The sequence below is a fragment of the Solanum pennellii genome, chromosome 2, assembly GCF_001406875.1.
Source record: "Solanum pennellii chromosome 2, SPENNV200".
Lineage (NCBI taxonomy): Eukaryota > Viridiplantae > Streptophyta > Magnoliopsida > Solanales > Solanaceae > Solanum > Solanum pennellii.
The window spans coordinates 40,006,327-40,023,042 of NC_028638.1; the positions used below are offsets into that span (position 1 = coordinate 40,006,327).

Genomic DNA, 16,716 nt, shown 5'->3' on the forward strand with positions numbered 1-16,716 from the left:
CCACTTCATTAATCTATAAATAAATTAGTGGTTATGGTTAATGCAATGTTAATACGAGTACTACTTATAAAATTACTGATATATAAAGTATAGTCAGGTAATTTTTAAAATTTAGTTTAGAGGAACTGTTTCTGAAAATGATTCAAAGATTAAAATTACGAAGGTAAATTATTTCGATATTTATCGCTTTAAAAATCATAACATTATTCAAATACTTTTTTTTAAAACCTGTTTTAGTTTTTTTTTTTTTAAATTATTATTCGAATCTACTTTGGAATCTTCGTTATTTATTTTTGTTATATTTTAAATATATTTAATGAAAATTCAGAATTCGATACTATTATTATAGAAGATTTTTATTTTTGATACATGATTCTTGAACTTATATGGTTTTGATCCCATGCAAATAATAGTAGACATAAAAATAAGTTCCATGTTACAATAGCTAACTGCTAAAATAGACCACCTAAAAATATGGTCATGTGAACGAAAGCTATCAGGTTTCAGATTCGAGCTATAAATATTAAAAATAAAATAAAAATTGATAAAGCTTCCCCATATGAGCACATATATGGCGAGACTAGAGAATAATCAAACTCTTATACAAATACAAAATAGTAAACGGAGAACAAAATTGATATTAATATAATATTTTTTTATCAGAGATAAAAATAAAATAAAATTGGAAAGCAGTCAGGTAGTTGTACTGGTTACACATTTTTTTGGGAAAAAAATAAATAAAAGATCCAACCAATTTTTTTTTTATTTTTTTTTAACAATTGAATTTTGGAATTTACCTATCATTTGCAGATAATAGCAGTTTGTTAAGATCAGCAGCAGCAAAAAAAGGTTGAATCGTGAAGAAGAAGAAGAAGGGTGGATCTATTAACAACTTGTTAATGGACACACCCTGCTTCTCATCTTAAGCACAAATCAAAAAGGTATTATTAATTTTCAATTAGTTTGGATAATGAATTTTTGTTTGAATCGTTTCACTGCCACACAATTTTTTGTGAGGCCTACTGATTTTTCTTTTTCTCTTTAACGTCGCTGTCAATGGAAACTGTACGTATTTGAATAATATAATAGCAATAATTGCAGTGCAACGTTTCGTCCTTATATTAAGAAGACGAACGCCATTGATTTTTACCCTAATCAATATGATCTGTGGTATGGTTTCTTCGTCTTTACTATTTTCCTAATTGGATACTGATTTTTGATTTCATTTTTTTTTAAAGGTTCAGGCTCATATATTGAGCAATTTCTGTTCTGGGTTTTTAATTTTTTGTTCGATTTCTAAGCGTTTTAGTTAATTTTCATTTTTTTTTGGTAGGTTTTAAGTTTTGAGTTGTTAAAAGTGTGTAGAACAAATTGATTCTGTTTGGTTAATGCTTAATTATGTCTAGTGCTAATTGCTTTATTCATTTCTCCATGAAAAATGAAAAATTTACCTGATCTTTAGCAATATCATTGATGGTAATTGGTATGAATGTCATGTTTGGTGAGGAATGGAATCCCTACCAATAAGTTGAAAGTTCAGGTAGCGAGTTACTAAGATTTCAAAGAGAAGAAAAGAATTGTTTTTTGTTTCTTAGTATATGTTTTATTTTGGGAAAATGAACTAGTTTGGTATTCTTGGAGTTCATGTTCAATTCCTTGTTAAAGTAGTTTGAAGTATCTTATATTAGTATTCTTGTGAATTAGAATTTTATTATAATCGCTGATAGTACTATTTAAATTAACCAAGCTGAGACTGAATATGTTGTTACTATAATAATAATGGCTGATATTTGGTATTTGTCATGTGCAGATATTTTCTAAAGAAACCAATAAGTGAAAGCTTGTGTGTATCAAGTCGGTGAAGTTCTGAATCCTCGATCGCTGAGTTTCTGAATTCAAATATGACGATTGGAAGCCTAAAACAAGTAAAAGAGAAGAAATCACGAAATAATAAACAAGCAGTGGTTGATGAGCAATCACCATTGTTGCCCACTAAGCATAAGGAAGATGCTGGATTCGATGAGTTCGATGGGGCTTCCTTTAGTGGAGCTGTATTTAATTTATCAACCACAATTGTTGGTGCAGGAATCATGGCCTTGCCTGCTACAATGAAGTCGTTAGGTCTTATTCCTGGGATTGCTATGATCATCTTCACGGCTTTTCTGACAGAAGCTTCAATTGAGTTGTTGATTAGATTTAGCAGGACTTCTAAATCTGCTTCTTATGGAGGTCTAATGGGAGACACCTTTGGGAAGTATGGGAAGATGTTGCTTCAAATATGTATACTTGTAAACAACATAGGTGTTCTTGTTGTATACATGATTATAATAGGTAGGTGTAGATAAATAGCTCAATAGGACTTACATTTATTTATCAACTTTCATACTCTATTTAAGGTTGTTTCTTTCGCCTTTTAATCCATAATAGTTATAGTAATCACTTTTCATATTGTCCTCTTAAAGGTGATGTGCTCTCTGGAACAAATTCAAACGGAGTTCACCATGCTGGTGTCCTGGAAGGCTGGTTTGGAACTCACTGGTGGAATAGTCGGTTCTTTATTCTTCTTGTCACCACTCTTGGTATATTTGCACCATTGGCTTCCTTGAAGCGTATAGGTGAGTTCTTTCCAGATGTATCTTAGGTTCTCGAAAGTACACTTTAATTTCCAAATCGTTATCTTTAATGCTATTTTTATTACTTGAATCGAAGAATTAATTAGTTGATTGTGTATATATTCCTACTAGTTGTTTGAAATTCTATTTCTGGCTCCTTATAAACACAAGCCCAGATTAGCAGTCACTCTTAAATGTGGCTTGAATCCTGCTCTTTTTCAATAAATATGAACTATGAAGATAAAAAATGAGGGTAGAATTCAGTTTTCAGTTCTTTAAATCAACTGAAGAAGTTTTTGACTAGCATTAAGATTCGAGGTGACATGCTTCAATAATCATCTCTTTTGCTCTCTCTCTCACTCTTAATATATATATATATAACTTGATTGTGGAGTACGATCACATCAGATATTTTTGACTTCGACCTTTGAGTTGATGTGCAGGTTCATCCTTTTATTTAGAGCAATCCATCAGTAGTTCTATTATCAATAGTATTGTCTTCTTGAATTTAACGATGCAGGGTAGCAAGTCTAAGTTCCTTATTTTGCTGTGCAGATTCATTGAGATTTACGTCTGCATTATCAGTTGCCTTGGCTGTTGTATTCCTGGTTGTGATTGTGGGAATTACCTTATTCAAGCTAATGAGTGGAAGCATTCATATGCCCAGATTGTTTTCTGATGTGTATGATATAACATCATTCCTTAAGCTCTTTACAGTGGTTCCTGTACTCGTTACTGCATATATATGCCACTATAATGGTATGTAATCCAGTATCCCAACTACATTTTACATATGTCGCCATCGTATGCTTCTTTGAAAGAAAAGCTATAAAAGTTTTCTGCCAAATTAGAAAAAAGATAACATGAGGCATTTCTATCATAACATTAGTTGCCTCTGGTAAATCTTAGCTTCATGCTTTGCCATAGTCCTTGGAGTTTCTAACAGAAGTATTGCTCAAATGTAAGTGCAGATAGGATTTACTGTATTGAAAGTTCTATTATTGCCAGCTTCTGGTTATTTGGTGCATCATTTTTAATCCTTGATGATCAAAGGCTCTCGTCAGTGATATTTAATCTTTCAAGTTTGATAAAATCCCTGTATTAATGTGTTTTCCCTATTTGTTTTCTTTTAGTCTTATCCTAATATTTGTATTTGTCAGTTAATCGAAACACATACATTCTTGAAAAATTAGTATTAGCTTAAATAATCCTACTGGGTGCTAGTTTGGTCTTAATCTACATTCATTCAACCAACTAGTCTACTTTATATATTGTCTATGCATCTCTGATTGACTTCAATGTAATATTTTGTCCCACTTTTCTTCTTTGATCGAAATGCTAGTCTGACTGGAAGATTTTATAGCTAAAGGAGAGTTATTCTTCATCTTAAAATTAGAAATGCAACATTAAGAATTGCTCTTTTTCTGAAAGTGAAAGTTTTGCAGTTCACTCCATAGAAAATGAACTTGAAGACAGAACACAGATCAGAGCAGTGGTGAAAAGCTCTCTTGCTCTTTGCTCGAGTGTGTATGTGTTGACGAGCCTGTTTGGTTTTCTCCTATTTGGTGATGCAACCCTTGATGATGTGCTTGCCAACTTCGATACAAATCTTGGAATTCCATTAGGCTCCTTGCTCAATGATGTCGTTCGTGTCAGCTATGCTGCCCACCTAATGCTTGTCTTTCCCGTTGTCTTTTATCCATTGAGGCTTAATTTGGATGGTCTTCTCTTTCCTTCTGCAAGGCCTCTGACTTGTGACAATTTGAGATTTGCATCAATCAGCAGTGGGCTCATAGCCATCATCTTTCTGGGTGCAAATTTCATCCCAAGCATCTGGGATGCTTTTCAATTCACTGGGGCAACTGCTGCTGTTTGCATTGGGTACATATTTCCGGCTTCTGTTACTCTCAGGTAAACCATTTTTGTTTGTTTACTTGTTCTGATATTTTTCTTATCCAAAACCTCGGATCCAAATCTTGCTAACTCCTCAGCCCGACCAAAAGATAAAGTGGGAACATTAGGATGCTCCATCAGGAGGAAATCTAAGTTCCACATATTGGAGTTAAACATTTACTAGAGTTCGTGGAATGTAGAAGAACAGCTACATTGTTTCCTAGATGTCCTTGCAAATTTTTATTGAGACATATTTACAGTCATCCCCTGACAGTGTGACTGATAAAAATAGATTAATGTCGTTTACTAGTGCATTGATGAACTTGCAACTTTAGGTTGTCATCCTGCGATGGAAGCCATTAACTCTATACCTAGTTGTTCCTGGTTAAATGGACTTCCTCTCCTTTCTGAAATGGTAAATTGAAACTATTAACATATGCATCCAACTTCTGTATGGGAGGGCGTTCACCGGAAACAACAGATATTTTCTAAGTTTAGAAGGTTCCTGCTTATATATGTCTTCTTGAGGAGTAAAGAAAGTCACGTCTGGACAAATGTATGCTAGTAGAACATAGTCTTAAGTCATTCGTTTTTTCAATCCATTGAGAGAAACAGAATTGGGCAACTTATGTACAGGTTTCTGTGTACATAGAATCTAAAGAATATAACATGCAAAAAGTGTTTCTGTTTCCTATCCTTTTCTTTTATCAATGTCGCCTGCCAAGCCCTTGAATTGTGTCTTAAACGAGGCTAAGGAGTTTTTGGTATTGTAATTTTGAGTTTTGGCTTTGGTTGGTACTGCTGATGATCAAGTAAGTTCACTTATAATGCGATGTTCAAATATTTTTACTGTCAGAATTTCAAGATCTACTAGGATCGTGTGCACTTGTCAATTTACTTTTGCCATAGATCTTCTCTCTCGCCCCTGAATACTTCTCCTTCCCTGTATGTATAGTGTCAACCAGTTACTGATATAGTTGCTGTCTTTTCATGCTCCAGAGATCCCTATGGCATAGCAACAAAGAAGGACAAGATCTTGTGTATATTTATGATTGCCATTGCTGTGTTTTCAAACGTGGTGGCCATATATAGCGATGCCTATTCCTTGATTAAGAAGAATTCATCACCACGTGAGTGATTTTCTCATTTCCCCTGCTAGCAATAATTGAGATGGAACCATCACATGCACTTCCGGGGAAGATAGACGGACTGAAGATGGGATCATTATGGTGTGCAGGAGATGGTGTTTTTCCTTAAATTTCCTAGTTCGCGATTTAATAAGGTTTTTTTTTTATATATACTAGATATTAAAACTTGAGTAGTTCTGCTCAAGATGTATCAAATCCTGTCATTCATGTTGCTATCGTATGACGAAAATGACGTCTGTTTAACGGAATGAGAGAACAGCCAGTGGGATATGGCTGAGTTTGTATAGAAGTATATGTTGTTTCCTTTTCATATTACTATATGAAATGTTGATGGAGTGTTTAGTCATCTGTTAGAGGTATGCTGGCTGGTTAGATAAAAATGGTAAAAGAAATACATTTTGATATGTTACAAGTGAAAGCTTAAAATTATTCAACATCTTTGGAAAGATGGGAGTAATGAACTAAATTCAAACAAATTAAGATAAAAAAACAGAAGTTTAAATTATTTTATGTGGTTTAGAAATATAAAAAAATATATCATATTTTATGTGGTTAACTTATCTACATAATCAATATTTGATCATTTGAAAATATTAGTTGATTTGAAGGTGGGTATTAAATTTCGTAAAAGTAATACTTACATGTTTGGTACTCCCTCTGTTTCTAATTGTTTGTCCACTTTTTTTAGTTGTTCCTGATTACATGTCCATTTTGGCAAATTAAGAAAGAACAATATATTTTTACATATTATACCCTCCATTAATTACTTTGAATGTAGAACTTCTTGAAACTCTTAAGTTTTTTTAATACATCCACTTCATAATTAATAAGGTTAAAATGGTAAACTCATTATGTCAATCATTGTTTTCTTAATAGGTGTGCTAATTCAAAATCGACAAGTAATTAGAGATAGAAGGAGCAACTAATTAGGAAGTAATTGCTTATGTATAAAAGTAATATTATTATGTTTGGTTTAATATTTAGAAACCCGCATAACTAATACATATGAAAGTTATAAGAGAATTTATGTCTTGTTTTATACATAATGTAATATGAAATAATTAATATATATATAACTAATATCTACCAAATAATAAATAGATTCCTTAATTGTCATGCCCTGAAGCTATCCCCAACACGCGGACACGGGACCTAGGATCATGAGTGACCCCAAGCTAACTCTTTTGGCATATCATAAGCATACTTAAAGATAACTGAATCAAGGAAGTACTGTGCGGAAGCTTAAAACATCATGTAAATGAAATGATGGGGAATATCCATTACTACCTAAATAAATAAATTGTGAGTTTAATGACAACTGGAATATCAAACTGCAAAGCTAAAACTTAAATTAACTATGTCTGAAGTAAAACATCTAACTGACTAGAAATGTTAGGACATGCCTAAACTAAATCTAGCAAAAATCGAAAACTAAGGACTGAAATGTAGATAAGAAACACATATGTCGTCCTCGGAGGATGAGGACTCACCTCTGATACTGCTGAGCTGAAGATCAGAAACTGATCTATGTGTAATCTGAGAGTTGATGACTTGAACCTACATCACGAGACGGTACTTAAAAGGTATTGAGCAATGAGCAGGCATGATATATAAAGTTGAACAATACACATAATTGAACAAAGCATATAACTGAGCAACGGTATAAGATAAGCATGATACTATACTGAAAATACTGAATATGAACTAACCAAATGCAATCACCAATTTTATAACATCCTATAGTTGATAACCTGGTCAAATGCATTGTCGAGCTACTAATAACCGATATAAAATCACATGAGCAACATATTACGCCTCATCGATAGGACCCAATGTACCCGGTCAGTGGTATAAAGGCATGATTGGTGTGATCACTAAACTGATGCCCACAAAAGGGACTTATAACCTACGACGCACGTAGTTCTGGAACTTGAGAGTGACTGAACCTAGTCCAACTCGGTCTAAAGCCTACTCCCAACTGAATATATGAAATTTGTAACATACTAAGTAAACTGAATAGCTCAATAGTCTAACGTGCAAAAATCTGCTAATGCAACATGTATATCTGATAATGAAACATTCAAAACTGAGGCATGCATATATATTTATATGTCCTTGCCAATGTAATTTATGAACTAAAAGTTCTGCATAACTAGGATACAGAGTTTATGCATGAATCTGCGCAAAACAAGACTACTACGTGATAATCGTTATTAGAAATATTAAAATAACTAATTTGCTGAAATTCCATAAACCCTAGGCCTAGATAATATGGAGGGAATCAAGAATCTCACTAAATTCTAGGGACTTAATGGGTAAAAGTAACCCACTAATTAAATCCCACATACCATGATGATAAATTTCACGGAGAAATCTTTCAATTTCGGGGCTGGAACTAACGAGAACTCATTGCGTTCTTGGACTAAGGCTGCTCGACTGATTTCTTCTCGTTTGTTCTAATTGGATGAACTTTTGGAGAATGAATTGACTACCGTAGGTTCTAATTTAGTTTCTAGGCTAAAACTGGTCAAAACTGTTTAGTTTAGGAGTTAAAAAATGTAGTTTAGGAGTTCAACGCATAAGAAAATGACCAAATGATCCCTGACTTAAAAATTGGTGAGACCAACCGATGGGCTGACTGACGGTCTATAGACTGACCCATGGTCCCTTCTGTCAACCGTCGACTGGACTCCAGAGAGGCTGAACTTGGGTTCTGATCCACGGAGCAGGACCACGACCCGTGTCTGACCAACAGACAGTGGGCTTGGCCGTGGGTCTATATTTAGGTGATTTCCTGTGAAGGGCTTCCACGGGCGCCACCACGCCCTGTCGTCAAGATCACGGCTCGTGAAGGGTCCCATCGTTTGACGTCTAAGTTCTCGAACTGCGTGAGGTGGTCCACGGCCTGTGAAGGGTCCCATGGTCCACCTCTGGTAGAAGTGCTAAGTTCATGGGCAATTCAACGGACCGTGGACCCTATCGCAATTCGTGAACCCTGTCGTGGTTCACTAGTTCGGGTAATTTTTCTGCTGCATTTTTTTAAGTTTGGTTTTCGAGGTGTTACAATAATAACTAACTATACATTATTAAACACATGCATAACCTACCCTCTAGACCCCTTGTATATATATAAAAAAAGGGATAATGCACAAGTACCCCCTCAACCTATACCCGAAATCTCAAAGACACACTTATACTATACTAAGGTCCTATTACCCCGCTGAACTTATTTTATTAATAAATTTCTACCACTTTTCAGCCTACGTGCCATTATCTTGTGGCCCAACGTTGGTTGACTCTTTTTTTTCAAGCTAGTACCACGTAGGCCGAAAAGGGGTAGAAAAATTACTTATTAAATAAGTTCAGTGGGGTAATAGGATCTTAATATAGTATAAGTGTGTCTCTGGAATTTCGGACATAGGTTAAAGGGGTACTTGTGCATTTTCCCTAGAAAAAATAAAAATTAAGAAACTTCTAATACATCCACTTAAATTAGAGAGAAACATTGAAAACACCTCTGACTTGGCGTGAATTATTAGTTTCATTCTCGAAATATTGACAGCCTTAAAAACACAATATCTATATGTGAGTAACTTAACTTAAATACACTCTCGGTCTGTCACATGACATAACAAGTGATCTTAAACTCTTGTAGGAGCGTAAGACTCTTGATAAAAAGCGAGAAAACATTGAACATTTTTCCAAACTTAGCGAGAATTCAAGTGTGTATTTTACTCATTTGCCGAGATTAGTGGTGTATTTACATACAATTAGACAAGTATATGAATGTGGTTTAGATTGTAAATAATTGAGGGACGAAACTAACGTATTTTCGATAATTAACCTACAATAGTCAATAATACCTTGTGTGTGGTATTTCTCCGTTTGTTCACCGGCGATCATTGATTCTGTGGTGGCTCGCTCATTCTCCCTATCTAGAAGGAGGCGGTCTCCGTTTCGTATTTGTCTCTTTCCGGTCCTCGACAAGGTATCTATACTACTTTAAGCTTTCTACCGTTTCTCTCGATTAGTTAAGAGTTCAGTCTTTCAGTAAACGGGGAAGAGTTGCAATCCATTTGTTGAAGATTATTTATTAGCCCTAATTTTGTGAAATTATTATTAATTATTTTGAATTAGGGATTGCAAATGATTGATAATATCATTAGGAGTTTAATTATATATAATTTTAAGATATTTGGTGAAGATTAGAATTGGTTTTGGTTGGAATTTCATATTATGGGTTTATTCCAGTACAAATTTTCCTAAAATTAGTGGAAAATGACTTATCTAATGGGCCAACGACTCAAGGTGTGTTCGGTATGATGGAAAATATATTTACACAGAACATTAAGAAGAATGTGAGTGATACTAATTCCTCAAGAAATGATAATAGAAGAGACTAGAAGGAGATTTAGAAAGGAACATGTCAATAGATCGAGATGAGGAAACAGATGAAACTGATGGAGATGATGTTTTAAAGTTGTTGCAGACTTATACCAGATGAACAATTGCTTAATACTTTGTTGAAAGCTAGATCAACTTCTCCGACCAAAGGAGAGGGAAAATCGAAGTCTCGTGCTTGAGGGGTGTTATTCGTTGCTTATATAAGGACTGTTAGCAATTTTCTCTAGTTAGAAAAATACAGTTAAAATAGTCTGGTTTTTTGTAATTGACCTGTAATCATGTACATAGATTACTGAAAATAGCATTGTGAGTTTTGATGATTCGTTGCAGAATCTGATGATTTTAAATAGGAAAATCCCCTGTATACAAGTGGTATAACAAAAGTAGGAACTCTACTATTAGTATCCTGGAATCTCATGGTTTCACAAGAAACAAAAGACGTCCTATTTTCTTCTTTCTTGGTTCAATTTGGAAAGAGGTAGAGTCTAAGAGTACAATTTGGGAAGTGGTAAGAGTCTTTAGATATTATTCTCTCTATCTAGTTGGATAAGCTAAGGTGTTAATACCATAGGTTCTTGCACAGTTTCATGACACAGGTTTTTGCATTTGAAACAAAAACCTTTTGTTTACTAAATTTACACATATAGTCTAATTAATCCGTGCTATATCCTTCCCCAATCTTAAACCCAAAGATATACAAATGCGTCTCTGTGTGGGTTACCTTCTTCAATCGCTCTTGTTTTTGACATACTTTTTTTTGCACATGTAATAAAAGGTACAAAAGTTTCCTCCCCTACTCAGTTACGTGATGAACTAATAAAAAATCTACTAAAAGAGCTTTATCATTTTCAACTTCTAAATTGCACAGAATTAGCTTGAAATTGTAGTACTAAATTTCAAACTCGCTTTGGGTCTCTTCTCCTTCCTTCAAAACATATGCAATCCCTATCCTTCAACACTAACCTCAAGTGGAAAGCTGGGATTGTATTCATAAGATCTTAATATGTATTTACTATTTGGGTTTTCTTACTTTCCAGCTAAATGGAGTGTATAAGCATGCTCCAATATATAAGATCTTAATATGTATTCACCCACTAGACACTATCTAGAATCATAAGCATGCTCCAATTCTCTGTTGCTATTGAGCAGTGGGAAAGGAGATCAATTAGTTTTTTTCATCCAATTGTCCTTTATTAGGCAACCATAATGCAACACAATTACACCCAATGAAGCTACTTTATGTGGAGTTCTAATATCGAAAAACATATGCAAGGCAAAATATCATATGCTTGGACAGAGTGTTGTAACATGCCTTCGCTATAAATGTTTCTCATCATTCACCATTCCATATCGAAGTGTCTACGCCTTCATATAACCACTCTATGTGGCTAGACTTCCAATTTTCCAGTCCTGACAACTCTTTATATCTTACATCCCAGCTATTATTTTGCTTGTATTAGCAATGATGGCTTCAGGACATGAGGCAAAATCTGTACAAAAGGGTAGCAATAACTGTTATATACATACTATCTTGATGTGTTAGTTTGAACTTTCCCTAGTCTACTCTACTCTACTTAGGCTATAAATTGACTTCTGCAGTAATTTTTCTCAATCTAGATATTCCTTTATTTGTCTTGTATCATAAGCTCTCCAGCAATAATTGAAGGCAGTCTGCAGTCAAATACCCTTCATAGGGTTGTCTGCAGTTGGCTATTATTTTCTTTTTCTTTTTTACCCATTCAGACATAATTGTTTTAAGTCAATCTCCACATTAAAAATTTCTTTCTTCCATTTTTACTGGAATATAAAAAGCAATTTTGTTTCTTTTATTTGTTTACAGAACTCCAATACCAAAGTTCATATCTTCTGTTTTTGATTGGTTATAATTATAATTTTATATCTACCATCATTAACCAAGTTTTGTCACCCCTCAGGCTCCTAAACGTGAACTGCTGCGAAAGATGGAGCAGGACCACTTGGCTGAGTCACTCACTGACCTATTCACAAATGTTTCCACGATGATTAGAGGCGAGCTCCAGGTATAAGAAAGTTTTTGTGTCTGTTTTTTTTTTCCCAACAGTGCTGCTTCATATATCGTCAATTCCCTTTTCTTTTCTTTCATTCGGGATGTGAAGAGAGGGGGTTCTCATTTACAGGAGGTTTTTTTTTTTTGGTAGAATTTTTTTTTTTACAGGGGTTCTCATGTACAGGAGTTGATAGACTTCGGTAGATGTTAGTTTTTCTTCATTTTCATTTGTTTTCCCAAACCTTTGTGTCTTGCTAAATATGTCACTAGTGTTGCACTTAAATGTAGCAGGATGGACCGAATTTTAGAAGGGAATTAATCATCCATTACATGTTTCTCACAGTAATCCTACTGCAATGCTTCCATCCCCATAAGAACTGAATAATTCACCTTAGTAGTCAGCTTAGAAATAATTTGCAAGTGGAAAATTGCTTTTTGAAGAGTGATAAATGTGTAATTCAAAAATGATCAATTAATGATGTAACTATTTATTGCAAGGAGAAAATACTGGAAATTTTTTGTTTCATAGTTGTCATTCCTACCATTGGTATATTGAGAACTATTATTGCAGAACGATCTTATGCTGCTTTGTTCATTATCTCCCAGGAAACTAACAATGTACTTGAACTTGTGGAGAAAATGAATACAAGAGTTGCTGAAGAATATAAAGGCTTTGGAGATGTGGCTTCAGGATTGACCATCTTTGTGGAGCAATTGAAGTGTAAGAGTGGCAGATTTGACGAGTATGTTCAACAGATTGACACAATTGAACAGCAAGTTACAGAATTTGAAGCTGTAATTTCGATGCTAGACAAGTATGTTTCACTGCTGGAATCCAAAGTGCAATCTGCTTACCAAATTCCTCCACCATGAGTCAACAGTATCTTTTTTTATCTTTTTGTTTCCATTGCAATACCCTAAAACCTGTTCCTTGATTGAGTCAAACTTGGGTTTTGTATGTTATCAAGCAGCACCATACATATAGCAAGAAAATGTATTTACCAACCGTTTTATCTCAAACAAGAGTATTTGAATGATATTTTTTCAGTTAGCTTGTTCATCTTATTGCAGTTTATATGAATCTTTTTATTGCCTTCAACTTTTTTTCTCAGATAATGTCTGTACTCTTCTTTTACATTTACGTGTTCTCACTTCTCGTCTGCTGCAATGCTCTTGATGTTTTATATTCTGGGTTGGGAGAAGTAAAAATGGAAATGAGATGGACTCACTTAAGCTTTCGCCCATGAATGGTGTTTCCTAAGATGAAGGGAAGTGGAACTAAAGAACATATACTTTTTGTCAACTACAAAAACAGTTAATCACCACAGCACTCAAAAGACAGGTAACTGGAGAAAGAATTTTCATTAGTAACTGGAAAATTCTACACTCTTGAAGCAATTGAAAATGCAAAACACTTAATACAAGATCATAACATCAACAAGAAATTGCCACCAGTAGCATCCTTCATTTGTTAAAGCAGTGATCACGCTTAATATAAGATCATGCTAATTAGTACAAGGAAACAAAAGACGCAAAACACTCTTAGCCAGCTAATATAATATAACAGATCAATGTTGTTTCTTGCTTTCTTTGGTGGTTCTGGATCCATGTTCTTGCTAAACTTTTCATTCATGTCCATGCTAGTTCTCGTTATATATCTCTTCGATCAGTGTTTTGCTGGTATGCTTTTCACTCTCTTTTCTGTACTTGATCTAGATTTCTCCGTCTGCTATGTGCATGGCTTGCATCTACAATCTGTGCTATCTTGACTTTTCAAGGTTTTTCTATTTGGTCCATACTTTGCGCATTTCCATTGGTAGAAACTGTTGATTTCTCAATAGCTGATATGAACTTCTTCAGATGTTTTATGTACTCGGGATAGAGCTCTAAATCACAATGGTTACCTCCTTCAACCCACAACGGGTCATATTTTTGCTTACATAGATCAAACAGCTGCTTACCATGGGAACAATCCACAACATCATCTGCGGTGCCCTAGAAATGTCAAGAAAGTCATATGGGGATGTCAGCAGGCAATTGTAGAATCAAGCGCCACCATTGTAGTTCTAAGGAGTCAATACATCCAAACTACAGGCCTTCTATCTCTAACATTCCCTCTGGTTTTGACTCATTTCTTGAGGATAGCTAGATGATATAGAATAATGTTTTCCTGCTATTATACTATTCTCTAGCTGGGTAAACGATCAATTGAAAAACGAGGGCATAACTTCATGATTAATTACTAAAAAGAAGACTTTTATCAATGAAATCATGCAAGGAAAAGAAAAAAAGATGAAGAAAGTAAATTCCCAGAAAATAGTGGTTAAGCGTAGGAGCTGACAGGGGAAGACTAGAGAAGGAGAGGCATAAGGGAGTAAATTGAATTGTTACATCCCTCGTGAGATTTATCCGGCCTCTAATTAGTTCCCCACAAAAGAATCAACCGCGAAATAGAAGTGACTCATCAGTCCCTAATCGAAGCTCAGAGAGTAACAAGTGAATCAATTTGGCTAATTTATTGACAGTTACTAATCCATGACAACAGAAAAAAAACACATTTAAGGTAGGATCAGGTATGATATACTTATGATGGGAATATGGATACTCACATGAATAACGAGGACCGGACATTCAACCAATGGTATCTTGTCAATGTTCTGAATGAGGAAAAGAAAGAAAACAGCTAATTAGAAGAAGAAAATACAGAAAACTAAAATTTGGTCAAATAGAGCTCCACTTAACTACCACAAACAGAAGCCTAACCTTAAATATGTCAAACCAGTATGTCCTCTTAACTGGATGCAGGACACGAACTCCAGAGAGTATCGGGCTGTGCAGAACCAGTCCCCTCAATCTTGATAAGCGGGATCCCATATCTACTGTTGGTCCACTACCAACAGACTGTCCATATAATATTATATCCTCCTCTTTCACCCCGTATGTCTCTTCAAGACACTTATATGCAGCTTCTATGTCGGCATAAGTGTTCTGCTCACTTGGCTACAGAAAAATAAGAACACAGAGTCATATACTTTCATCTCAAACAATTTAATTAAATCATCTAAAAAATATTCCATACCTTGCCAGTGGACTGGCCATACCCTGAATAGTCATACCTGCCAGAAAGGAGAGAAAACTCAGAAATATGAAGGTGAGTTTAACTTCAAATATGTACAGCCTTTTTGGCATCCCTTTTTATTGTTTTTCAACTGTAACATTAGGGACCGGATTTAAAGTCACAACTTTTATTGCTTCACAGAAGACTTAGCAAGCTTTCCTAAACCTCGCAGCTTCTATTCCTCCAAATTCCATTAAAATATAATATGGTACTTCGTATAAAGGAGTGAAGGAAGAGATCAAATGGGAAGGAAAAATGTATTTGATTCCCAAGATGAGCTCGAAATAATATGCGAGCTGGCATATGTTAAAAGTTAAATGTGTCACTTTGTATAAACCACACAACCAAGAAACAACAAAGCTTATGTCTTAACGATCGAAACATTATTTCATCAACATTAATGCATATACACCAGGTCAGACTGGAAAGCAAAATCCCAAATCCATTTCAAAGTTTAACAGCAATATCAACTTTGCAGAGAGGGAACAACTATCAATCACAAAAGTTAGAACATCAGTTATCAACTAGCCTTCTCTTCACATGTAAAGATCACAAACAAAGTGATTAAGAACAGTAGATATCACATTCGCATCATCGTTGTTGACACATGTTATTGTGATACAAAAAGGTTTGCTCCAGCATGTACAAGCTTATCCCTGAGCCACTAGATGCACCTCATTAGGCTTAAGGTAGCTTAATTCTATTCTAAATTGTCAAACACATACATAAAATAGTCACAGATTATGTAACCCACTGTCAGAAATAGAGGCTAATCCAGATTCAGGAATTATTATGTAACATACAGTCACGAACACGAACTACAGATAGACTATGTCCAATAGACCCTTGTGGTTCGACCCTTCCCTGATATCGAAGTGCAGTCTCTGCATTTGAATTCCTGAACCAACTCTACCAGACAGCAAAAAAAAAGGAACAGTATGTCTCCAATTGACTCTACAACACAAAAGTTTTCTCTAACACAACCTAAATTATCAAATATTCTGAATCTCAATAATACAGAGAGAAGAATACCCCATCAAATTGACCTGGAGATGGAGACTGAGTTCTGTAAACAAATCGTACATCTGCCCTAAATCAGCAGCGTTTCCATGTGAGTAAAGCACGGTCAACTTCGCGGCCGGATTTCTCACGTACATAGCAATAATCTCCGTCCCCTTCTTCGTCTCTAGCTTCAAAATGTCAACGTCTTCCCCTTGAACCACCTCTGTCATCTTAAGTTTTCCGGTCGATTCTTCCACCACCACCCCATACGACGGTGGATTAGGCGGAAAAAAAGCAAACTTTGCCGCCATAGACGACGTTACAGCTCCCATCCCTCCCCCAAATCTATAAATGTTGAAAAGATTACCAGAATAGCTACATGAAAATCCTGCAAATTTCTTATGCAGATGGTTGTAAGGTTTTCCGGCGAGTGATGATCATGACGGGTTGAGACGAATGGGAGCTGTACGGAGAAAATCAGATCTTTTTTCCCATTTTTTTTATATTTGGAGA

At 35.1% G+C, this 16,716-nt stretch overlaps 2 protein-coding genes and 1 pseudogene across 4 annotated transcripts; 2 read left to right on the top strand and 1 right to left on the bottom strand.

The window, feature by feature from the left end:
• Positions 1-792: 792 nt before the first annotated feature.
• On the top strand, positions 793-5,999 carry LOC107011117 (amino acid transporter AVT6A-like). Of its 2 annotated transcripts, none has more exons than XM_015210478.2 (6): positions 793-941; positions 1,811-2,331; positions 2,463-2,615; positions 3,168-3,371; positions 4,058-4,523; positions 5,505-5,999. In XM_015210478.2, the coding sequence occupies exons 2-6, from the start codon at positions 1,902-1,904 to the stop codon at positions 5,641-5,643; spliced, it is 1,392 nt and encodes a 463-aa protein (XP_015065964.1). In that variant the 5' UTR covers positions 793-941; positions 1,811-1,901; the 3' UTR covers positions 5,644-5,999. The 2 variants fall into 2 exon arrangements, with proteins under 2 accessions (XP_015065964.1, XP_015065963.1); XM_015210477.2 differs by lacking the exon at positions 793-941 and adding an exon at positions 1,043-1,170.
• Positions 6,000-9,451: 3,452 nt separating this feature from the next.
• Positions 9,452-13,143, top strand: LOC107011726 (biogenesis of lysosome-related organelles complex 1 subunit 2). Its single transcript, XM_015211331.2, has 3 exons — positions 9,452-9,641; positions 11,992-12,096; positions 12,690-13,143. Exons 2-3 carry the CDS (start codon positions 12,019-12,021, stop codon positions 12,954-12,956), a joined length of 345 nt encoding a protein of 114 aa, XP_015066817.1. The 5' UTR covers positions 9,452-9,641; positions 11,992-12,018; the 3' UTR covers positions 12,957-13,143.
• A 283-nt stretch (positions 13,144-13,426) lies between these two features.
• LOC107011724 lies at positions 13,427-16,716 on the bottom strand (annotated as a pseudogene). Its single transcript, XR_001455922.2, has 5 exons — positions 16,234-16,716; positions 15,163-15,199; positions 14,847-15,083; positions 14,693-14,740; positions 13,427-14,078 (listed from the first exon to the last, which is right to left on the bottom strand). The product of XR_001455922.2 is annotated as an alpha/beta hydrolase domain-containing protein 17B-like (transcript).